At 38.8% G+C, this 25374-nt stretch overlaps 1 protein-coding gene across 3 annotated transcripts in view; it reads right to left on the bottom strand.

Annotated features, from left to right (window-relative positions):
• The window catches only part of ANKRD28 (ankyrin repeat domain 28), a 162706-nt gene that overhangs the window by 81274 nt on the left and 56058 nt on the right, over positions 1-25374 (bottom strand). For all 3 annotated transcript variants that reach the window (XM_014517957.2, XM_025198934.1, XM_006019583.3), the window contains exon 3: positions 6868-6946. In XM_014517957.2, coding sequence (XP_014373443.1) covers positions 6868-6946 — 79 coding nt within the window. The remainder of the gene's footprint in view (positions 1-6867; positions 6947-25374) is intronic.

Below are 25374 nucleotides of genomic sequence, written 5' to 3'. Positions count from 1 at the left end.
CTTTCCTGCCTAGGAACTCAATGATCTGTTGAGATCCCTTCTGACCCTAGCATCTATGAATCTGTAAATGCACTGTTAAGATAAAACTGAAGCCAGAATTCGTTTGTCTTTCAGATTCTTTATTATATGCGACTCAAAAGCTAAAAAAGAATTTATCTTAGCAAAACTAACTTTGTAGACAGAAGCAAGGCTAGTTATTAAAACAAAAATAAACCCAGCTGTGTGCCGCCTTTTTTTTTCTCTTTTTTTAAGAAGAGCCACACTTTTCAAATGGCTATACATGCACTGAATTCTTAGAATGAACTGTCTGCAAAGGTTTGACAACACTCATATAACAGTATGATAATATGTTTAAATGTGAAATCTTTAATCAGACTAGTCCACACAACAAATAATTCCTTGCTTCAATGTATGCTCTAGGCAAGGCCAAAATCTGGTATTGTTGGTATAACGGTGCAACTCCACTGACCTCATCTGACTTAACCCATAGCTGAATTTGACCAAAAAGCTTTTAAAAAGAGGCAAGTAAGTTATCTCCCTGAACCTTAAATTTCTATATGTATGGATACAAACTCCAGAAAAGACAAGTTAGAAGAATTGAAACAATATATTCAAAGCCTCCATTTGCCAGTAAGTAGCCTGTGTCAGATTCCACCTCCCAACCTACAAAGAACAATTGGGCTCACAAAGCTAAGCTTCTCTGTTCTTCTTTTTTTCTCTTCTCAAAGCTGGGTGTCATAACCCTTCTACAGGTGCAGAGCACCATGGACAAGATGCTATATTTTCACACATATAACACATCAGGAAATATAATATGCACCTTGCTTTTGAAAAGCAAAATGAAGGAAAAAAAATCTTTCATTGTAGTGAGTAACTGAGTTGCAGCAGGTAAGACACTGAGCCTACTCATTGTTCAGCCCCCTTTGGATAGCTGAAGAATTTACTTTTTGTTTCACCCAGTAACTCACTCTTGCCATATTTTTTGTGTACAAGGCATCTCTAATTTCCAGAAGCTTTTTTTTTTTTTTTTTTTTGGGGGGGGGGGGGAAGGTGTGTGTTGTACATGAGAAAACATGATTTTATGGACTGTTTCCAGATGCCCTGGAATTTTCTCCATTAGACAGTTCTTTTTAAATTAAAAGGCTACATTTTAATAAAACCTCAGATCTGGGTCACTATTTGCAAGAACGTTTAGACTTCAGGCAAACAGAGGCAATGTATATTGCATTATAAAATGTCTCCTTGAAGATAACAAGAGGATGGAAATTACTCTTTGCATTTATTGTGTTTTAATCATAAGTGATCAAATGTAATAGCTAAATTGTGCAGAAGTTAAGTGGGTGACTTGCAAATCTCATTTACCCCTTATCTTAACTCTCTATCTTAAAACTCTATTTGTGTCTCTGACATTTTCAGAATGCTGGGCTATCTTAGCTTAAGGTGGTTAAATTGAAAACCTGTTGAGATCACCACTGTCCTTTCGCTATGTCAGACTCTACGCCAAAGGGATGTACCTTATGCCCCTTTTGTTATTCTTCCATATCTAACCCTCCTCCAAATCTTGGGAGTTTCTTCATCACATTTTTAGTATCTAGTACCTACTCTTATCCAAGTCCTGTTTCCAATCTTGATCACTGCACCCTTCTCCTCTGTGCTGTTCAGAACCCCAACTTGATCCACATCTTTGTTTAGCTAAAATATACCTGGCCCACAAAGCTAACTAATAATTCTTTCTGAGTGTTCAATCTTATGAAATATTTTCACTAGTGCTTCCAAATATTATATAATTTCTTCCTCTACTTACCCGAGATTACATCATACCTCATTTGCTGATGGGCTGCTGATGCAAAAATTGGTGTTTTGTACACATTTCTCCCTCTGGATTTACACTGCCTTCTTTCAAACCCCTAAGCTAGAATATTCTTCCAGAACTAGGCTACAAAGCCACCATCATTCTCCCAATTTAATCCCCCTCTAAAGATTCATTCTAATAAAAATGGATTTTTTAATATATTAGGTACAAGGAAAGTTTTAAAAAAATGAAACCACTGGACCAAACAACTTGATTTGTAGCACAGAATCCCTTCCTCCTAGACTTTACCTACATTATATATTTTTAACTATAAAATCCTTATAGCAAAGACTGTCTTTCTTTATGACTATACAATGCCTAATACATTTTGGACACTACCACAATATAAGTAAGAGAGGTAAGTGTTTCTTCAGAAAACACAGGCAACTAAAACTCAGCTTCTTAACAACTTAATTGACAGGATTCAAGGATAATGGAAAAAGTTCTTTTGAAAATCATGAAGGCTAAATCCTAGGTATAAATTGCCAATTGCTTAAGATCAGAAGGGGTCAGGCCTGGACCTAGAAATTACTATCACAAAGATGACACAGAAAGAGTTCAGTGAAAATGGAGAATACATCATGAACTGAAGCAACCACTCACAGAGAGCCAGGCTTTCTTTTATCCTTAATGGAAAGCTGCAAGAAACTTCCATTAAAAACAAAACACTTGTTGTATTTAGAAGATGTGTCAATTAGAAGGGCCAAATAAAATTTCAAGCACTCTCGGAAGCTAGAAAAATTCTACTGGTGATTGTGTATTCAATCTAATAAATAATAGCTAGGTATTAGAGTAGTATATCTTAAAATGCAGTATTCTGTCCTTACACTAGAAAAGTATGTAGATTAATAAATAAGATCTCTCTCTCTCTCTCTCTCAAAAAAAAAAAAAAAAAAAAGAGAGAGGACCAGGTACACAACTAATTATACGGTTATAAAAACATAACCAAAGTCAAATCCTCTGCTACTTCACTGACATGTCAACAGAGAAATCAAAACCCTCATGCAACACTCAAACTGAGGATTTTCTGCTTTGTCTCAACCAACACATTTTAGAACTGCAAAGCTCAAAAACTAAACAATACTCCCAATGGAGTTTTTCCAAGAGCTTTAAGCTTACAAATATTCTACACTTCTGAAGAGCAGTTGCTTCAGTCACTTTTTTCTTCTTTTTCCTCTTCAAGCCTTAAAAAAGCCTATATGGTTAACAAGATTAAATAGTTCCGATCTACACACTTTTTATGTTGTTTAACCAAACAGTTCAGTTTAATGCCTTCTGTCCAGTCCAGCAAAGAGAACAGATTTTCTTTCCTATTAAAATGGATGATAATCAATCTGTACCAAGCTCTTAATAAAGGTAAGGAGACCAATATTTAGTAATACAAAATTTACTTAATATTTTGTAATTACTAAAACATTAGTTTATTACAACTAAACATTATTAATATGTTTATCACCTTGCAAACAGCCCTTAAAAATGTCTTTTCTCTACTGCCTGCAGCTACAAGTTTAAAACTGTTACTTTTAGAGACTAAGAAAATCTGCATTTCCTCCTCTGACTGCCAATGGTAAAATATGGAATAAAATTAGGGCAAAGTTGGCTGCAAAGCATCTGCTGGCATTTTGTAGCCACCTGTCTGGCAGCAAGATGCAGCACCTGATTTCTAGCTGCTAAACTAAAAAGGTAAAGATTAAATTAAAACATTTTTTCCATATAAACAATTGCTGTAGTTCCCACAAGAAATTTAGGCAAGTGGGACCAAAAATCACTGGTCAACATTATTATTAAAAAAGAGGGTCCACAAGACAGTGGCACTTATATTAAAAACTTAGTACCTGTATACATGATTACTACTCAGGAATATAGCAGAAGCATCTTTATTCAGTCCTTGTTGTTTTGTGAATACATGCAGCGTTGACTCTCAAGGACTTAGAACAGGAGCGTGCAATTATTTCAGCTGGAGGGCTGCTTAACGAGTTTTGGCGAATTGTCAAGGACCATAGGGGTAGCCCCGCCCCATGACAGGTGCTCCGCTCTCAGGTCACCATCTTGGGAATAGAAGTCCCACCACTAACCTCTGACCTTTGCCACCAGAAGTCCCTTTCCTTGCACCCAGAAGGACTGACTCTTTTTGCGAAGGGGGTTTCCCATCTTGGAATGATAAAAAACCAAATTCTAAACTAAAAAAAAAAAATCAAGTATCTACAATGCAATATTTTCATTTTATTTCAAAAAATATTTTTGTCCTGATGTGTGCATGTGTGTCATGTATATAAAGGTGAATAGATAATATCTCAAAATTAAGACTCTCTCCTGTATACAGTGTGAAAGCGGGGGGTATGGAGAGGTGTAGGGGGGTATGGTGTTTGTGGGGTGTTGAGAGTGTATGTGGGGTGTTTATGCGTGTACATGGGGTATGGGGAAGGGTGTGGGTGTGTGCACTCATGTGTCGAGTGCTGTCTCGAGTCTAAGAAGGTCAAGAATCACTGTGCTAGATATACTTGACTGCAATTAGGAAAAAATTCATCTTATGGCAAGGGGCTTAACACTTTTAAGACTATCTGATTTCCAAGAGTTGTAAATCAAAGGAGTACTCTCACTTTCCTACTGGAAATCTGTATCTTTGACTGTCAATTCCAGGCCCAGATTTGGAAACCATGGAGGGTAAGCAACACAACAGGATGGAAAACTGAGGGCAGAAGTTCAATCAAAAAGGTTTCGTAATTTTCAGCATCTACATGAAGAACACTATGGACAGATAAACTAATGCTAAAAACTAACTGCATGGAACTCTGAATTAAGGAACGGCATCAAGAGCATGTTCGTTTAGACTGAAACATTTGAATCTGTAGTTAATCTTTAGAGAATTTTGATACTCAAAAAGTACCTTGAATTTGTAATAAAAAATTGATAGATTAATCACCTCTCTTTAAATATAGTGAAATATTTGAGTCATTTTTCCTACTCTCACTATTTTTGTCTCTTCTTATTTTAGTGGGGTTGAAGAATGCAGGTAGCATCAATAAACAAACGAGCAGAACTAAAGGTAAATTACACTAAAAACTGGGGGAAAAAAGCACCTGAAGTTAGTGGAAAGAAACACAATTACTTCAGTAAGTTTCAGGTCAGACAAAGAAATAAAGTAGAAAAACAAGGAAAATTCCTTACAGTACGCTTCTGTCCATATCATAAGGACATTGAAAAATAGGGTTTAATTATTTACTGCATTTTCAAAATAAAAAAAGACCAGGAAATGTACTACAGTATAATTAAATCAGACACAAAACTACATTAAGGTAGCAAAGTCAAGGACTCTAAAGCTAAGAACTGTCAGAATTAAGGTTGCTGTCCAGACTTAATTTGGCCCTCATGCAAATACATCATTATACAAACAGTAATTACATGATCACATACTACTTTTCCCCTCACGATTCCAACCTAATTTAGCACCAAGAATAAATTGTTAATTCTATCTGCAACCATTCAAAATTTCCTGCCACATGGTTTCAAATGTGGTCCTTAAGGTTTACTAACTGCATGTTATTCAAACCCTCCTCTAGTAACAACATTGTTATTTTCCTCCCAGTCTTTTCTACTGTGCTCATTACTACAGGAGCCGAGTACAGGTTTCCCTTGCTTTATGCAGGTTCTGTATATGTGAATTCGCTCTTATGCGATGACCTTTTTATACCAAAAATCTGTTATATGCGAGGTAAATTCACTCTTATGCAATTGGTATAGTGGAAGCCCGCAGTCACCTGCTTTGTGCGGTGCATTGTGGGAGTGACATGCACCAAAATATAGTTTCCTGTGTGGATCTGTGCTCCTCTCTCACTGTCTGCAACAAATGTTTCTGTAGTTGCCATCCCTATTATGATAGTGTCCTGTGTTTGTGTGTAATATCTGCTGTTGGAGAGTACCAAAATTGTCTTGTAAAAGTGGTAGAAATGGATCTGGGGGTCAGTACAACTGAGGTCTTGGAATGTATGCCTATTTGTTACATTGTAAAGTGGGTTCCCTTTAGGCGAATTTGAGTTATACACTGTTTTCCAGGAACCCATGTACAGCATAAAGTGAGGGAAGCCTGTATTTATTTTCAGAACTGTCCTGTGAAGGGAATAGATAATAACACCCCCCTTTGATAGACAGGGAAACAATGAACAGCTTAAGATAAAAAATTTTCCACTAATTTTAGGTACCCATTTTGTGACAGCTCGGACTGTTTAATATATGGCTCAGCACATCTGAACTTCAGTTTCAAATGTTTGCTGATGGGCTAAGCCAGGGGTGAGCCTGCAGGCCACATAAGGAATTTTGGGTAGCTGTTATAGGCCAGCTCAGCACCCCCCGCCCTGCACAACAGATTACCAAACCTCTGTGTATGGGATGGGGCCATGGGTGGGCAGGGAGCATATGTGGGAGGGCAGGCGGCAGCTTCAGCAGGGGCAGCTCAGCAGGGGCCCCCCGCCACCACCAGCACTGCCTCCATGCTGCCCTTCTACCTTGGGAGGGGCTGGAATTTTGAGTTTTTCTGTGCATAATTTTGAGGTTTTAGCTGCGATTAATTGCAACTAATCAAGATTAAAAATTTTAAAGCATTTGACAGAGCTAATATTAATATCTTTGGATGCCATTTTCAATCTTAAATACCACATTTTTTTGAATGCTCATTCAATATAGTACAAATACATATACTGCTACATATATTACTACATTTTAACTAATCACTTGACTATAGTAGACAGACTACTTTTAAACAAACTGAATTGGGTTATAAGTTATAAATTATAAAGAACAGGCATTACTGAGAGAATTTATCATTGGTGAGTACTCTTCTTTAGTAGACATTGCAAAGGATTAAAATAGTGGTTTGAATTAACAAACCAAAATTTATAAAAATGCCAAGGTTTTCAATAAAATTTTTAGAGCATTAAATATTTTGATAAAATTATGCAAACTAAAAGTATATATTTTATGTGCATAGAGTTATTTTAATTAATATGAACAGAACATACCAGATAAAATAAGTAGTTCAATAATTTCTGCATCTCCCAGATAGGCAGCAGCATGTAAAGGGGTCCTTTTTTCATTATCCTGTGATAAGAGGGTGGAAAAAAGGGTGTTTTATTTCAAATTAAATTATTCATTAACATTCTATATAAATTATGAAAATATTACAGCATGTAATTCCATCTTCCAAATTTTACATTTATATTTTAAGAAATAAAAACATTAAAACCAAAGAAATAATTGAGTTAATTACATTTACCTAGATGGTAAAAAAACAGGATCTCACTAAGTAGCTAGGTCAAACCTATAAAATTCATTCGGCACCAGTTTGAAGGGGTCAGGGAGGGAGAGGAAGAGAATTAATGACGAACTGAGGTTTTTCTGTATCGATACCCTGAGTAGCAACAAGTTCAATCTGTTTTCCCCAAAAATTTCAGATACCTCTTCAAAGCTACATATATTATTTTTATCCTAGCCACAAATTAAATAGAAAATGAAAAAAGAGTACAACATAGAAAAATAAGATCAACAAAAACATGATATTAAAATAATTCGTCCACTTTTGTTTACCACACATGAGCAAAGAAAAGTCAGATATATGGACATGACTGATAAATTTATCTTGCCAACACAGACAAAGCTTTCCAAGAACAGGAAGGAGGACTGGGGGACATAGGCACAAGGTACATGGTTGACAGTCCAGAGGTTGCAAGTTCAAGGCCATAGCAGAAGCACTCACAACAAATCTACAAATTGTGCTAAATACCTTGTCACAAGGACATGAGAAGGAAGGAGCAGGAAGAACCTAGATTCTTTCTGATTAACTCAGGTGGGGTTAGTAAAAGCCACAAATATTATTTTCATATGTGCATTCTAAAGACAACAGCTCAACTGAATGAATAAAGGAAACATTCACGTCCAGAAGGGAGGCACAGAGGGTTTTCCAAATCTGGCAAATATTGGATTTTGTTTGTGTGCATCAATGTAAAAGGCAAGTGGTGAAGGATCACTTTCACATTATGTTGAATGCTAAAAGACAAATGCATGAGCATAAAACCAGATAATTTGCTTCTATACAGCATACAGCAACAGAACTGCAAAGAAACTTGGTTTCACTAGAGAAAAAGGTTGATCATCTTGAAACGTGTTGGTTTTTAGAACACATTTTATATAAGTTACTCATGGATTGTTTAGATTTTTCAGTGAAGCCCCAAATACACTTAAAAGAGCGAGTGTAAATTCTTTAGGTTTTTTTCCCTTAAGCATGTAACGAAACATTTCTAGCAGCACAGACAAAGCATTGCTCGATTAAAATGGTCAGTAAAATATGTTTACATTTAAATGACATCACATGGACAATTTATTGTACAAAAAACCCCACCCTTTTTCAGTCCAATAAAAGGTAAAAGTATAACCTTATTCCTGGATTCCAACTTAATGAACACTGGCACACAAAACAGCATTTTCAATTGTGCTGTAGTTTTACAAAATTTTCTTGCATTTGTTTTCAAAAAGCACATTCCTTCTTTAGATGAAATGAATTCCAAAAGTGATTTTAGTTCCTCATCTCTGCCCAAGTACTGTCTTTATTTTTAAAGTGGTCTACAGAAATGGGTAATAAAAGGGAAGTCACATTTTAGGAACTACTACCAAAAGATAAAAATTCAGCATCTGAAAATACCTACATTTGTTGAAGCTATTTAGCAGCATGTTAAATGCACTGTGTGAGATTATACTAAGAGTAGCAATGTTAGAATTATACAGCCAAGAAGATACATCTTTAGCAAGGAAAAAAGCAGATTCAAAAGTTTCAAGAGAATTTGCCGGGCAATTATCGCATTTGCTATACATTTAAAAATTAGGTTTTCAACATTAACATTACCCCCCACCCCCAATGATTTCAAACCGACTTGAATGGCTACTATAAGGCTGGCACTGATGTAAACCCCAAAAATATCTTTTTTATGGGATTTCTTCAAACCCCACTTCCTAGAATCATTTTGTTAACAGACCTGAACAGAAGAGTTCACTTCAAATAGATTTTTGTTTAAAAAAAATAAACTCAATTCTGTGCCCTGTGTGTAGGGCCTTACCAGATTCATGGTGGAAGTGGGCTGCGCTGCAGCTCCTTTAATCTTGCAGGTTCCCCCGTGTGTCTCTTGCCACTGATTGGTGGAGGGGCCCCATGTGTGGCTTGCTCCTGACTGGCAGTGAAAACCATAGTTTTAAACTTGGCGCCGTTTTTGTCTCCCTGCCGGTCAGCAGTAAGCAGTGGGGCCGCTGGGGCCCCTCAGGCAACCAATGGCAGAGACACAAAAACAGCACCAAATTTAAAACGGTGGTTTTCACTTTCCTGATGATCATGAGTGAGCTGCATGTGCGGCCCCTCCAACAATCAGCTGCAAGGGGGAGGGGGTTGTGCAAAGGGGAACCTGCAAGATTAAAGGAGCCGCAGCACAGCTACCATGAATCCAGTAGGGCCCTAATTATGTGAATCCAAAATGTCTGTTGTGAAATCGCTCTGGGATCCAATATGGCAGGCTATTGAGGTGAGGACCTCAGTGCTCTCAACACCCACCGCTCCAGGGTGGCACATTCTACCTAATGGGTAATTCTGTTTCCAGGTCTGTAGCAGCCCAAGGGTAGCCAGCTACGTTACAGCTTTCAGCCTTACGGCAGCAGAACCGGGAACCTGGAAGCCCTGGCTCTAATGAGGCTTTTGATGAAGAGCTGAAACTCTCTGCCTGGAAGTCTCGAGTCAGGCTTCCAATTTCTGCAGCTATGGTAGCCCCACCATACTGACTGCTCCAGGCTGAGGACTAAAGGACTTCCAGTCTTTTCTCCAGTTCAAGAGTCAGTTCTTCCAGAAGAATTTGGAAGGCCTTGGGTTACTAGCTCAGCACAGACTGCATAGCAGTACTGCTCTGAAGCCACAGTCCCTGGAAGCTATTGAATGATATTGATATTTTTCTCCATTTAACTGCTACGCATAGGAAACAAGACTATTGAATTTCCTTTAGGAGCTGCAAGGGCCCAGAGAATGTGTTTCACTGGGAATTTTTAGTTCTTAATCAATTTTGAAAGTTACACTTTTGGTCTGAATAGGACTGAAACAAATATTTCCAAAACTTATTGTGAACTGAAAATCCTGCATTTCATCCATCTTAAGTTATTACATAAGAATTGCAGCTTCACACCTTCAGAATGGTTGGTGAGGGGGTTTGAAAACATTGAATCTTAAAGGGTCCAATAAACAAATAAAATAACAATAATAAAAATCCCAGAAAGAAAATAAAGAGAATGCTCAAATATTATGTTTTTAGGTCAAATTCATGATTTTCAAAGCCTCTCTCATGATTTTTTAAATACTTGACAATAATGAGATTATGTAATCTGTGTCAGCTGTGGGATTTTTCCTACTAATAGTGATAAAAACACCGCTGTACAGAATCAAAATTATAAAAAGAATCATTATTGTTGAAAAATTAGACCAACTACTCTGTATGAAATATTATAATAAATAGCATTCATCACGCATACTGATTTCTAGAAGGAAAAACTCTTTAAGAACTTACCTGTGACTTTCATGCCACTAAGGTCAATTATGGTGCAATACTTAGATACTGTAAAAACTTACTTGGCCAAAAATCTAAGACTAAGAAGTATTATAAAAAATTTAATTACATTGAAAGATTTTTAAAAATCCAGCCTGCCTTCAACATTTGCACTATGACAAAACATGAAAATGGTTACTTTAATATCATTACCCACATAAAAAAGGGGCAGCACAAGTATGAAGTAAGTGTTGCTATCTATTTTTTTTTTTAATGATCTAACACAGGTAATTAGCAACACAGACTTCATACACACCCTGTGATATTTAACTACAGCATCCTTCAAACAATTTTGATAGACAGACATGCAATGCTCAAAACCCATTTCTTTATTCTAGGACAGTGCATCCTATTTATTCTTCAAAATAAAAGTTTTGTTACAACAAGTCTTTCAAATGCTATTTTCAAACTTCGCTTAACCTGTATTTTCTGCTATCTGACTGGTTAATTAAGTATTTGAACACCTTATATTCCTGGCAAAAATTGGTTTCAAATATTTAACATTTAACCTTAAAAAGTTTTTGCATCTCCTTATGAACAGTGGTGGCATTAATAGGCCCAGTTTCTGTCATAAGAAGTATATTCCTGAAAGTATTTGTGAACATTCCTTCTCTCTTTATTAAGTTGACACTTCAGCCTTCCAGTTTTAGTATACTATTCTTACTCCAGTTTGATAATTAGCTTATCTTTTTGGAAGCATCTTTTGCTGCCACACCGCATAGTGTCTTACAAAATTAAGCTGATGATAAAGTGCTGAAAAACAGAACCAAGGAAAGCAGTAGCTTTTTATACTCTGTGTCTATAATGCTTTGTTTCTATAAAGTGTAGAAACATGTAATATTATTAATCAGCTTATATTTCAACTAGTCCATTTATAATAATTCCTATGCTTACAATTTGCATAAAAAGTTAAACAATCAAGCTATTTTGAATTTTATAAGTCTGCTCCTGCAAAGGATGGCATTATTTTAGTTACTTTCCAAGGCCTGATTCTTAATACATTTTAACCAGTTACACGTTTCAGTACTTTTCCCCCTTGCAATTCAAAATCATAATATATGATCATCACAGCATATTACTACATATTCTGTTTTCCCAAACAACAAATTTCTAAAAAAAATTATACAGTATTCCTGACACATTATAGCTGCTTATTTGCAAAGACAATGCTAGGAATTCTATTACGACATCTGTCTTGTAAGGTAAAAAAAAATCTTTGTTTCTTGAATGCATACTTTCACAGACAGAATACTGGAAAAGCCTCCATATAAAAAGCCTAACTTTCAAATTGAGCTTCAGAGTTTAGGCATTCAGTTCTATGTTTGGATCAATGAGTAATTAAGTTATGCTCAAAAATTGTAAATGATCACACCTGATAAACCCCTCCCAACTGAAAACTGTCCTCGCTACTATCACTAACTGGAATTAGAACAAGAGTACAAACATCTGGAATTTTACCCCAAATAACTAATTTTAAGTTACCTCATGATAAGTGTCACTTGACTGCTACTACCCTTTGGCACTGTTTTCTAAAGATGAGAACAACCTTTTCTAAATGACTATTCATAATCTTTGTTATGATTAATGATTCCTACTGCTGAATTTAAAACTCTAATAAAATAACTAGTTTTATCTATTTTTCTCTAAGTTTAGTCAGAATCTTTAAAAACAGCAATTTCTTTACTTTCTATGTTAGGAAAAAAATTAAAAGATCTACAAAATACCAAATACATTAAGAGACTACAACTGTAATCCCTGGTAGTGCAAGCAACTCTGTTTAGATAGATGACATCCTGAAAAATCACGGCTTGCTAGATCAGAGAAACCTATATTAACTCATTTTGTATAATTATTTTATTTGTGATGAACACTTGATATTTAAATCGTATTGCCAACAATATACTACTCATTTTAAAAACCGAGCTTAATTAAGCCCTGGGAAATTCTCAAATAACCCAAATGCACAATTTTTGGAGCACTGTTATTATGTTACTAAGAAACAAACTAACTTTCTAAACTGACAAGTACAATTCTAACTGAAACATGTAGCTAGATTAAGCACAGAGTTATGATTTGACTTAAAAAGGGAGCAACTTGTATTAGAGTTGCTCTTAGCAACTGGGGTGCTAAGAGAACTTAACTAAGGTGGTTTCTGGGTTTGGTGTCAGAAGAAACCCAGAAACAAGCCTTGAAAACACAGGAATTGCTTTTTTGTGCTAACAGGAAAACAAGTAAACAAAATTGAAATTGGTGCTAAGCCTATATCAGAGCCTTCTAGCAGCTGCCACTAAATTTCAACTGTGGCAGTTCTAGTCAGAATATGCATGGCTAAGGGTTCATACCCCATATCAGGTCTGCTTTCAGTCTCTTCTCAAACTGTATCTAGGTTCAATCTCTTTTTAAAAAGTTATTCTGCATATTTGACAGTTGCAGGGAAACAACTGACCAAGACAAACCCCAGACATAAGAAATTCTGTTTGAAGAAAAAGATCATGATTAGTATTTTACACAGACTAACGCTACTACAGAACGTTTTGATCCACCACAATAACTCTGTTGGCTACAAATGTCCAACTTGGAATCCTTAAAATTCTAGTTTATTAGGCGGATTGAAACACTGTAATCATAAACCTTGGGGCTGGTCCACACACACACACACACACACACACACACACACACACACACACACACAGTAGCAGGCTACAGAGTCAGGTATACCTATCCTACAAGCGCTGGAGTCTGTCGTTGAGGCTTCTTTCAGCGTGGTGTTATCTTCCAGAAGGGGGTCGCCGGCTAGTCCTTCTGGCTGGACAGGTCTGGTCGAGTTGGAGATCAAGAGGGCGCCACTTAGGGTCACTTTTTACTGCCTTTTATCTGTCCCTGGCAGACTTTGGTGACTCCCCAGTTTTCAAGTGTGTCCAATCCAGGGGTCATTGACCCTCGTGAGACTTCCCCACCCCCAGTGGCTACTGGACGGCATCTGTCAGCCCCAGGGGTCGTCCGCATGTACGTGCAGGTTTGGGAGTCCGTTGATGAATTTAGAATAGGGCTCTGGGAGCGGTCGATCTGGAGATATTCAGCCCAAAAGTTGGTCCCCTGCGTTGATTAACTCAGGCCAGGGCTTCTAGCCCTTGATCAGTGACATTTAGAGATTTCCCGGTTGTTACACTGTCTTCTATTGAGTTCTTCCATTGGCTGATCTGCAGCTTCCCAGGTGTTAATTGCTGTCTGCTTCCATGTTACACATTCAATCACGTTACACATTCAATCACTGATTCACTCGCTCTTTCAGGGGCCAGTCTGATACAGAGAAGGACAGTTTGATTCCTGCCCTTGTTAACATTGTTATAATGTATAACTTACTAAAACACATTTAGTTGAAAGTTGAAAGGTGAGGAGTATAAAACATAAGCTACAAATGCCATGGCACACAAATAGATAAAAATACCAAACTACAAGGGGAGATACAAAATGCACACGTACAAATTTTAAAACACAATTCCTTATCTTAAAGTGAAAGAGAGAGGAAGGAAGAAAAGGTAGAAAAAGAGAAACATATCCAAAGAGGGGAGAGCAAATGCAGGCAAGAGGAAAAGGGGGCTTTCTGCTACAACTCATGGAATATTCTTTGAGCAAAACAAAGTTGGCATAACTATAATTTTGTAAACACTTCCCTTGTATTTCACAGAGAACATGCTAAACTAAGATCTTGTTCCTACTATTACAGAACTCATACTTAGTGACTATATTTCAGGATACTCCTTCCTATTTATGCAATCTGCTATATGGCAACTGAAACTCTGACTTTTTTAGTAGCTAAACCACAAAATTCTGAGAACAGCAGAAGGTTTTATCTCTTCATTCATTACAAAAGCAGTATCTAATTAAGTCCTTAAAAGATCAGAGGCTGTGACATGAGACAGTATGACAGCAAACTGAAAACAGTCTCTCTGGAAACTATGTGGGAAAGAGAACTTTTCTACCAAATGGTTCAACACTCAATTTAACAATTTTTTTTAAAACTGAAGTTTCTTTTCCTTAAGATGCATTATAAATCTGAATGCAACCCTGTCATATATTTACAGCTAACAAAGTGGATGCACTCTTTACCCTACCTAATGCTACAGGAGTAGGTAGCATTAAAAAGCCTGGCATGTCTCAAATAAGTTATACGCATTAAAAACTTGCATTACACTAGCATTCAGAGACCTTGATCAGTATCAAAAGACCCCAGTGTCCCATATGTTTAATACAGCAGAAAGACAAGATACACCAAGTGACAGCCATAAATAAAAAGGGGAAGAGGATAAAGGTAGCAGTGACAGAAAATGACTTACCCTCAATTGAGTTCTTTGAGAGGTTGTACTCAGTCTTGATCCCACTATAGACAAACATGAGTCTCTTACATGCAAGCTTGGAATCCACTGCACCTGCCATATGCCTCATTGTGCTCCCAATCAAGAAAATAAAGGGCAAAGAAGCCTCCCCTCAGTTCCCTAGCAATTCAAAACTAAGAGCAGCACAGGAAAACTGTGATGGAAAGGATTCCTGCTGACAAAAGCAGTTACCATAGGTAACCATAGGTAAAGAAACGTTCTTCATGCGTCAGTGTGGATGCCTAAATATGTGACTGACAAGCAGTATTCTCTTATGATAGTAGGAATGTGGACTATCTGCTGCATCATCTGAAGATAGCTACAAGAACAGTGCTTCAGTCCAAGTCCTAATGTATATTAAACATGCACTGGAGGTTGCTCCACATAAAACAGCATAGGTCCTTATAAAATATCACTTGGCCTACCTCTCCCACTGAGCCCCTAAAATCCAACTGATTTGCAGAATCTCAGAGATAAAACCAGTTATCTGCCTTCATAGTCTTGGAAGTGCCTGCTATAGTCACAAGCAGAAATGCAGGTAAGTCTGAAAGATTTGGTTCTGACATTTGGGCTAGGGACACACATTCAAAAAACCTGAGCCTGAATTGATTCAATTTTTGCAGGTAAGTCTAACTTGGCTAGGCTGAACTGGTTTGAACCTGGACATTTTCTCTGGACTGAGGAAATTCAGGCATATGCCTGCAGTGGCACAGGCTAGAACCCAGGGGGCACTAGAGGAGCCCTCCCTACCCTTCAGCAGGGAGCTGAGCTGAGGGGGGCATGGACAGGCCCCAGCAGGACTCTCTCATTAGGGAGGTCTGCCTGCACAGTCCCAGGCTTTTCCCCAGTGGGTGCTCAAGCAGCGGGAGTGTTGCCAGCCCCCAGCCACAGGCTAGCACTCTGAGGCAAGGGTGGGGAGGGGGGCAAGTGGGCAGTGCATGCATCTGATGATGATATGGAGCTTTTCAAATCTTCCTCCCTGCTTTGTCACACTGTCTGCAGCAAACTGACAGGTGAGCAAGCCAGCTGAGGGCTGATAGGGATAACCAGGGATCCTGGTTTTCCATTTCCCATGGAAAAACAGAGAAAACCATGGATTTCCCCTATTTAATCAGAGAAACCTGCGGATTCCCTGCTTTTGCAAACAGCTCTGTAGCCTGACTGTGCTCCAGCCTGCAAGAGCTGTTTGAAAACAGGGTGGGAAACCCGCAGCCCTGCCCGGAGGGGAAGGGAGGGGCCTGAGGCTCTCAGTCAGCCACGGCTCCGCTCGGCTCACTCTTCGCTCCTGGAGCCTGAGGTAAGTGGGGCTTGCAGGGGGCTGGGGTCCCTTCTGGCAGGACTAGGGGGTTACGGGCCACAGCTGGGGGCACTGGCAGGGCTGGGGGGCCCAGGAGCTGGCCCTGACCCCACCCGAGCAGGCAGTGCAGTGGGGGAGCCAGCTCCATGCTCCTTGTGCTGCAGCTGCCTGCTGTTGGGGCAGGGAGCTGCGGACTTGGGTCTGTAGCCCCATAGCCCTGGCAGCTGGGGGCCCCCCCTCCAGCAGGGTCAGGGTGCAGGGGCTGTGGGTGGAGGCAAGAGGAACGAGTAGGGCAGGGGGGGATCATTGGGGGGCAAGTGAGAGGCACCAGCAGGGCTGCAGGAGGCTTTTAATTTTAATAATGGATTTGGGGGGGTTATCAGAGAATTTGTGATTTTTTGTCAGAGAATTTGTGACTTCTTAAATCAGAGAGAACCAGGATCCCTGGTGACAACAGTCTTTATCACCCAATTAGCAGAACAACGGCCTCTCTCCATTAGTTCAAAATTCTTAAACAGTTTACCGGCTGAGCTGTTGATTAGCTCCAAAAGCCCTAAGCAGTCACTGTTCTGTCTGCCTGCCCCAGTGAAAATGGAGACACACAAACATAGACACCTCTTGGTATTAGCTAGCATACCACATGCCTAGGGTCCATAGGGCTGGGATCTGTGCTGTGGGAGATGGGAGGGAGGAGGGGGATTTCCTGCTTGAGCATGCGAGGGCAGGGTAGAGCAGGGGGAAGGCAGGTAGGCCCTGCTGTGTCTGCAGTCTCTGCCGGAGCCTTAAACAGCATTAGTATGCATACCACATGCTGGCTATGGTCTGTGCTGTGGCAGAGGAGGAAGGGATCCCTGCTGAAGCACTGAGTGGGTGAGTGTGGGGAGGGGGACAAGGGGAAGCCAGGAGACCTTGCTGTGCTTGCAAGTCTCTGCCAGAGCTCTGGCCAGGGAGCAGAGGGGAGGGGCCACCCCTGCCGTGAAGCAGAGAGCCCATCCAGCCCAGAGAGCATGTTGGGATGCTGGGGGACTCTGATTTAACTTAAACCAGCAATAAACCAACTCTAATTTAGTTTAAACTGGTTTGACCCAAATCAGTTAAGTCTGATACTACATTCAACCAGATTTATCTCAAACAGGTTTCAGCCATTTTCAAACTGGTTTATGTGCACTGAACATCTGTCCTGTTACAGGTTTAAATCAGTTTCTGATCACTTAAACCAGTTTGTGTGTAATGTCTGTCCCTAGCCCTGGAGTCTGTAGCTTCATCTGCCCTAGTGTGGAATGCAGTGTAGATGCCAGGTAACCTCATCCTGAAGCTAAGGGTGAAGTGCATCAACACCATCTCTGTTAATGCAGAATGCTTTGGTGAAAGTAGTTTTTAGCATCTTTTTTAAAGGTATCTCCGAAATAGAAATACGGGTATGGTGCCTGAAAGGCACTTGGGCTTAACTTGTCAGATCTCTCTACTCCAGGATCAGATGAAAGTTTTGTGGATTGCTTAAGTAGATGAAATTTGAGCTTTATGTCTCAATTTTCAGGTATGGGGTAAGATGTAACCGTGGATACAGCACTTATCAGGAATATATCCTTCCCAAAGTCAGCATAGCATCTGCTATGCCAATCAATTAGAGGCATAAGATTAAAATGCAAAGGAGGATAGAATTTAAACCCTGCAAGTTTATGGACTCTGGTTGTGATGAACCATTCACTACTGTACTGCAGGAGTCCCTATGTTCACACACCCTCTTTTTTGGAACATACAAAACAAGATAATTACAAGGTAAAGGAAGAAGGATTTCTTCACAAAACAAAACAAACTCCTAGAAGAGCAGGGGGGTCAGACACTTGCATCCAAAGATGGTGACAGAATTTAGGGACAGTTTGTCACTATTCTAACAGCAACACAGGAATACATGACAACTAATGCTGAAAGAAAAATGTGTTGCATTCACTAGCTCCACAGACTCATTTAAGTTTACGCTTTTAAACATTTCTCCGAGTCCATTTTGTTCTGGGATTTAAATTTGTTGCCTAAAGCAAGTCCTTTCCATAGAATGGCAGACTGAGTGAAGCACATTAAACCAAAGAGACAAAGTAAATTAGATTTATCTGTATACAGTAAAAACATATGTCATGTTAGAGCTGGATAAAATTTAAGAGCCAGGAAAAACTACACAATAAGATTGTTACTTGGAATAAAAAGGTTTGGGTACTCAACAAAAAGCTATCAAGCAAAACAAACCTAATATTTTGTTCCTAATTAAAATGCCTCAAGAGACATGCCAGTCACATCCATGTTATTAAAGCCAAACATTTTTTAATACCAAATTAAGCTTTATTTGGAGAAGCATGGATTTTTAATTAATTTATTTATTTTAGTATTTAGTCATTTGCCAGTAAACCTTCTTATTTTTAATGTGTATAGTTGCTCAACTGTAACTTTAAAAAAGAACTGAAATTACTCTAATTATGCAAAGGAAGTATATTGCTAAACTGTCCACATTTAAAAGCTTTGGATTTTTTAAAAACAAAAGTAGGCCAAGCATCAGATGTTTGCCAATGTGCTCTTATCCAATAGGTCTCCAGTAATTAAACCTCTGTCAAATTGTTTTATTAAATACAGATAAAAGGGGGAAATAATTTCATGCATTTCCTTTAGCTTGTATATAAAAATCACATACTTCACATAAACTAAAGAAATGCCATCTTTTTGGATTTAGTGAAGGCTAAACATTTGTACCTAACTTTCAATTTTTACAGCATTTTCATCTAGACTTTATGTCATTAGTAAGCTAAGGAAATACAGTTGAGATGGAAGTACTGTATGGTAGATACATAACTGGTTGGATCATCATGTTTAATGAGTGGTCATCAATGGCTCAATGTTTAGTTGGGATGAGGTACTGAATGAGTCTTCTTAGGGGGGCTTAGCGTATACTGAATCCGGTAATGTTTAGTATTTTCATTAATGATTTGGAGGATGGGACTGAGTCACATTCAGCAAATCTGCAGGTAACACCAAGTTGGGTGGAGTTGCAGACACTGAAAGGCACAACTAGGATTCAGAAAGACTGTGATAAATTGGAGAAATGGTCCACCAAAATCTTACACCTGGGAGGAATAACTGCATGCCCAAACACAGATTGGGGAATGAGTGGCAAGGCTGCAGCATGACAAAGAAGAACCCCAGGGTTATACTAAACCATAGGCTGCACATGAGCCAACAGCATGCTCTTGTTGCAAAAAGAGGCCAACAGCATGCTGAGCAGAATTAATGGGACTGTCACTTGCAAATCAAGGGAAGCAATTCTCCTGCTTTACTGGGCACTGGTGAAGCTTCATCTTGAATAGTGTCCAGTTTTGGGTCTCGCACTTGAAGAAAGATGTGGATAAATTAGAACGAGTCCAGTGCGCAATGACAAAAATTATGAGAAGCCTGGAAAGCATGACTTATGAGAAAGGATGAAAGAAGTAGGATTATTTTATCTGGAAATGAGAAGATGGAGGGGGTGAGGGGATTTCATTACAGTTTTCAAATACCTGAAGGGTGGTTATATGAAGGATAAGACTGATTATTCTCTGTGGCCAAAGGAGCTGAGACAAGGAATCCTGGTCTTAAGCCGTAGGAAGAGAAAATAAAGTTGGATATAAGAGCTTTTTCTCTATGAAGGCAGTCAAGAATTAGAAGAGGCTGCACAGAGAGAATCTCCATTGCAGAATCTCCATTCTTGGAACTTTTTAAAAGCAGGTTAGACTGACACTTGACTGGAAAGATTTAGTCAGGGACAATCCTATTTTGAGCAGGGCTGGACTAGATGACCTCCTGAGGCCCCATCAAGCCCTATTAGTCTATGATTTTCTGAACTGTGATCTGATTTTATAAAATACTTTACAAAGATCTAAATCAGTATGCAGTTTCTGGAAACTATTCTAATTTTGTTATTCAGGTCCTGCAATGAAAATCTCAGAAAGACTTTAGACAGTTTATTATTATTATTTTTTTTTTTTTAAATACTTCTCTTCAATTTTAAAGATAACTCATGAAATGAAGCAAGGTAACTGCCCTCTGCAACTTTTGAGGCTGAATTTCACCAGGAAGTCTGACTAAGAAATCTTGGACTCATTTTCTCCACAGGATTCTCAGACTACTTTTAAATAACACAGAATTCAACACAGCAGTGCAAAGGATATGGAATATCAGTTAAAGTATCAAACTGCTAGAAATAATATTTTATTCCATATAATGTAAAATAAAGTTGTCATGTTTTTAAGACTATTATGGAAACAGGCACATTAACATACCTAAAATGCTTTCCCTTGCTCTTCTTTCCCCTAAATAATAAAAGCAATGCCTTTAAATGTTTAGCTGCCACATACAGCACAAAACTCAGCTTTTAAAGTTGAAAGCCAACAAATAAGCCAACTCTGAAATACATTTCCAGTAAAAACAAAAATTTGAAAAAAATCCAATTATATGGGTCATAATAATCACAGAATTTTCATAATGAGAGTACATTGATGCCAGGGACTTTTTTTAAAAAAACACAACACAATACATTATGCACTTGCACGAAGAACATAGTAAAGAATCTTGAATGTCTTTTCTTACACTAAAATCTAAACTGGAATATCTGAGGACATGAATTAGAAAAAAAAAAATGAAGAGTGGAAGAGACAGCACAGTACCATTACTGTCTCCATTTCATTAAAAGAGCAGACTACACTAAATGAGATATGTAGACCTTATCCTACTTTAAACTGACAAGTTATTTGTGAGAGTGACACTTTTGTATAGAAAAGCTGTTTTTGTGGTCAGTAATCCATTTTTTTTAAACTGTATTGACTACTGATAGAGCTGTATCTTCTTTGTATTACACACCATGATTTTATAGAAGCAATTTAATGTAAGATGACTGGGTAAAGATTTATTTAATTTTATGTCTTCAAATATTTTAAACTTCATGGAGAAAAAAACCCATTTCTCATGAATAAGTTACAAAAACAAGACTTCTCTTGGAAAACAGAGTTGTACAGCTGCGTAAATTAAGATGGACTAGCAGGCAAGGATATTTTCATATCTTAGCAGAAATCCTTCCAGTAATGAGTTCTAGTTTTCCATTATGAGACCCTTGCAATACTAAGGATGCCTGACTTGAAGTCAAGCCGGGTGTCCGAGTACTTTAGACATAAGGACCCTAAACACTGCAAAGGCAAAGACAGACATTACCACTGGCAGGTAAGAATAAGGGAGAAACGGATGAGAGAATTTATACATCCAATGATGAAGAAAAAACAGCTCAGAAGAGATACCATGGAGAAAAATACCAAATAAGTGCCTACAACATAAAAGTGGCTAGTACTTTTTCTACTAGCTTTTACTGGACCAATGTATAGCTGTGAGAATTGTTGGACAAACTTTCAGGCATCAAGTGCCTTTTCTCAGGTCTGCAGGGGTATAGGTTGTAGCCGTGTTGGTCTAAGGACACAGGCAGACATCTTTACTGACTGGCTTTCTTGCATACACACCAGCCTCTGGCTTCTTTACTATTCATTCCATCCAGGAAGAGCGCACACAAACTGCAGAGACTTCCTCAGCCTGACGAAGGGTATTTATACCCAAAAGCTTGCTAAGAAGAATTTTTCCAACCTCTTGAGTTGGTCTAATAAAAGACATCAGATTTACCCAAAGACCCTTGTCTGCCTTTTCTCAGGTCTGATGCCTGAAAGCATGTCCAAAAATTCTTCCAAGTATATGGTTGGCACAGAAGATACCAAAAAATCCTCGGTTCTGTACATTTCCCAGACCATCACAACTACAAAAACTGTCCAATCCTACAAAGGCAAAAATCAACCAAACCATACCAAATACTGTTAACTAAAAGTGCTTTAAACCCCACAAAATAGGTAGTGGAGTATCCAAAGAAATAAGACAGTTACAACAACATACATCTGTAAAGGAAGACAGTTAAAGTAACACATACAGTATTAATGCATTTTGTATTAAAATGGAACAGCTGCTAGAATCACAGGCACCTCTATACCATTTTGATATTGTTTCATTTAGGTAAAATATTTACCAAGTGAATTAGGGAAGGAGGACAAGGGCAAAAATGACAGGTCTTGAGCAAAAGCAAAAACAATCCCCCCTTCAGTGGCTAATCTGCCACAATATAGCCTTCCTCTGCCATGATGTATGAGTATACACATGGTTACCACTTAGCAATTTACACAGGGTAAAAATCCCTTTTATCACTGGACAACTGGTTCAACAATCTATGTCCTTACTGTACACCAAGAACATCTGCAAAGAAAGTCAGTGAATGAGAAGCTGAGGCACTGTAAATTCATATCTTAATTAGCTAAATGGGCATTTGTTTCTCATGCAGATGAGCCTTTAGAGAGCATGACATTTTTAAGAAGCTAACAAATTTTTGGCTCTGTTTTTCCACCGGGAATGTCTTATGCTTCCAACCTGCAGATGCTGGGAAGAGAATCATTAAAACTCAATAACTCTGTCAGTTGTAAACCAGTTGACTCACTACAGCATAACTATTCAAGTGAGACAGCCTAGCTTTAACTTTTCAGACATGTACTGTTCCTCTCACAAAGCAGAGATTACAATAAACACTGACTGTTGCAATTCATATAACAGGGAATTCATAAGGTCACAGGCATACTCCTCAATTTGTCAAAACTATTAAGACATTCTTAGTATTAAAATTATACCAGATTCTCAAGAAAAATCTTTTTCAAAAACATCACTGAAGTTAAATTTTGAATAACATTTTTCATAGTTACTTAAATCTCTGGTTATATTTCTTGCTTTTCACCTTGGATCAAATCATTGGATACCTGTTGCAAAGCTTGCCTATCAGATTTCTGACCACACTGTTAAACAAATACAAGGTACAGTAATACGCACTGTCCAGTAAGACATGGTCATGCCAGCTCTAAATAAGCCAGCTCCAGTACTGGAAAGAATATAGCTGCATTAGTGCAGAGCTCTGCTCTCACTAAGCAGTACTCCTGAAAAACAGGACACATTACCCTGGACACTTACCAGTACTAAGTCAACTCTGAACAAACTAGACACAAATGCCATGAAGACATACCCCCTCTGATATTGAATAGTTTCTTATTTTATGCATTTATGGTTCTTCATGGCATGAGGCACATGAGGTCAGAGCCTTTTGAACAATATCCTCCATTAGGGCTGCACGTGGAAGGAATTGCAGACACTGTAGCTGAGCCTACAGCGAAGGGTAGCCTCACCTGCTTCTTTTCTCCATATCTCACAATTTCAAATTAGTGGGAACAGAGGGCAGGTTGTATAATCAGTGACAAGTCAGAGAACTCAAGTTATTATAAGGTAAGCTATTGTTCTTTCAATGCCAATTTTCCAGTCCTGATGACTAGCAAGCAGCTTTCCAAATTCGTAAGTGGGTAAGAAAAGTCCTACTTAAATATCAGCTGAAGAATCACACTACCAAAGCTTAAATTAAAATTAAGCAGCCTAAATTAAGGCAAGTAAGTGGTAAAAGGTATGAGCTGATCTCCATGTTGACGCCCTTCAAATAAGATACCCAGAGTCATGCTGAAATCTGCTAAGTGGCCCCCAGCCTTGTCTGATCTCTCCAAGTACTCCCTCAAGCCAGCACAGGCATGTGTGAAGAGGGGTGCCCTAACACCTTCCAACTCAGAGACCCTAGCTTTTTGGTCCCTTGAACCTCCCTAGTTATCTATGGCCTGTCCACAGGGAACTGCCTTCCTGTTCCACTTGAGAGGGAACTTACCTCTTCAAAGGGTAAAGGACTACAATCTGAGCTCCCAGCAGCAAAACAGACAGCTACTCTTCCATAAAGGCATTTAGCGGGGGCATAGGCCTCAGACCAAAAAGACCATGTCCCCTCCAAAGTCCCTTTTAGTCCAGGACACAAGGCCCTGAGCACCCTAAAAGTTACTCAGCTGTCCTCTCTCCAGTGAGCACAACTCTGGGTATCCCAAAGCAGCTCAACTTCTCTTCTGATTCCCTGAAGATGGTTATCTCCTTCCTTCCCTTGAGGTACATCCAGTCTCATTCTGCACACAGGCAGCTCTGGGTCATGGTACGAGTCCTATTAACAGCAATATTGTTCAGACAAAAACATAACACTTCCTTTTGGATTGGTTAGTTTAGTTTGTCCCATGGAACGTTTCTCATTTTGAAGTGAAATCTCTAAGACTCATGCAAGATGAGTTCCTCTCCACAGATATCACATCTGTGTATCAGATGAAGAGATCCCAGGTCTAGGAGGAATTATATGGCTATTGTTCTGAGATAGCAAGTTGAACAGAATTAGGAATATGATCTTCTGTGTAACTCTCATATTCAGGCCTGATAAAGCTATCTAGCCCAGACTGGGACTATGAAGATAACAGTCCCTGAATCCCAGCTTCATGAACAGCTCATGAACGCTGTGTACTAGTGGATCATTTGTTAAATCTTGCATCCATACAATGAATCATAGGCTCCTGAGAGTTCTCTGGAGTAGAATGTCATATTTGGTGTTCTAACATATCATGAACAAGTCTATCATATCCTTCCCATCCCTTCCCTCAAGTCTGGCATTAGATTTCACAGCCACATAACTGTCACAACCCAATTAAATTGTGCCCATGCCACTGAGCAAGAGATACCATTCAAATCATCCTCATTTTGACGATTAAGGGTTAAAAAACTTCCCTGCAAAGAAATTCCTTGAAACAAAACGCTGGTGGTGTACTACAGATAATTGGACAGCTGAAATAAAATGCTAGGGGAAACTATATATAATTGGTCCAAAAATAAGCGTAAGCTCCTCACACATAGCACACGTAACAGGTAGAGAAACCTAACCCACTACCTTGTAACTTGAGGAGACAAAGAGCTGCCACCTGCCAAAAATTAAAGATTCCATATAACGGTTCACCATTGGATATTCCTGTAAAACACCTCTGCCTATAAATAGTTTAACAGTTTCTGCCCAAGGCGGAGAGCTCTGGGGATCTCACAGGAAACACCTGTGCTTGTCACCAGAGAATTGGGAAATTGATCAATTCCCAATCAATCGCCCCGTCAGCGTAAAATATTGACGTAGAAAGTCTTGCAAGCGCGACCGTCCGTTCCCGGAGCCACGTCTGTCATTATCTCGTCGTAACCTAACTGCGTGCGTGTACTCGACTCTGTAACTGAAGTTATATGCGTATA

The sequence above is a fragment of the Alligator sinensis genome, unplaced genomic scaffold, assembly GCF_000455745.1.
Source record: "Alligator sinensis unplaced genomic scaffold, ASM45574v1 scaffold29_1, whole genome shotgun sequence".
Classification (NCBI taxonomy): domain Eukaryota; kingdom Metazoa; phylum Chordata; order Crocodylia; family Alligatoridae; genus Alligator; species Alligator sinensis.
The sequence above is the reverse complement of the archived record's forward strand: the minus strand, read 5'-3'. Positions and strand labels throughout refer to the sequence as shown.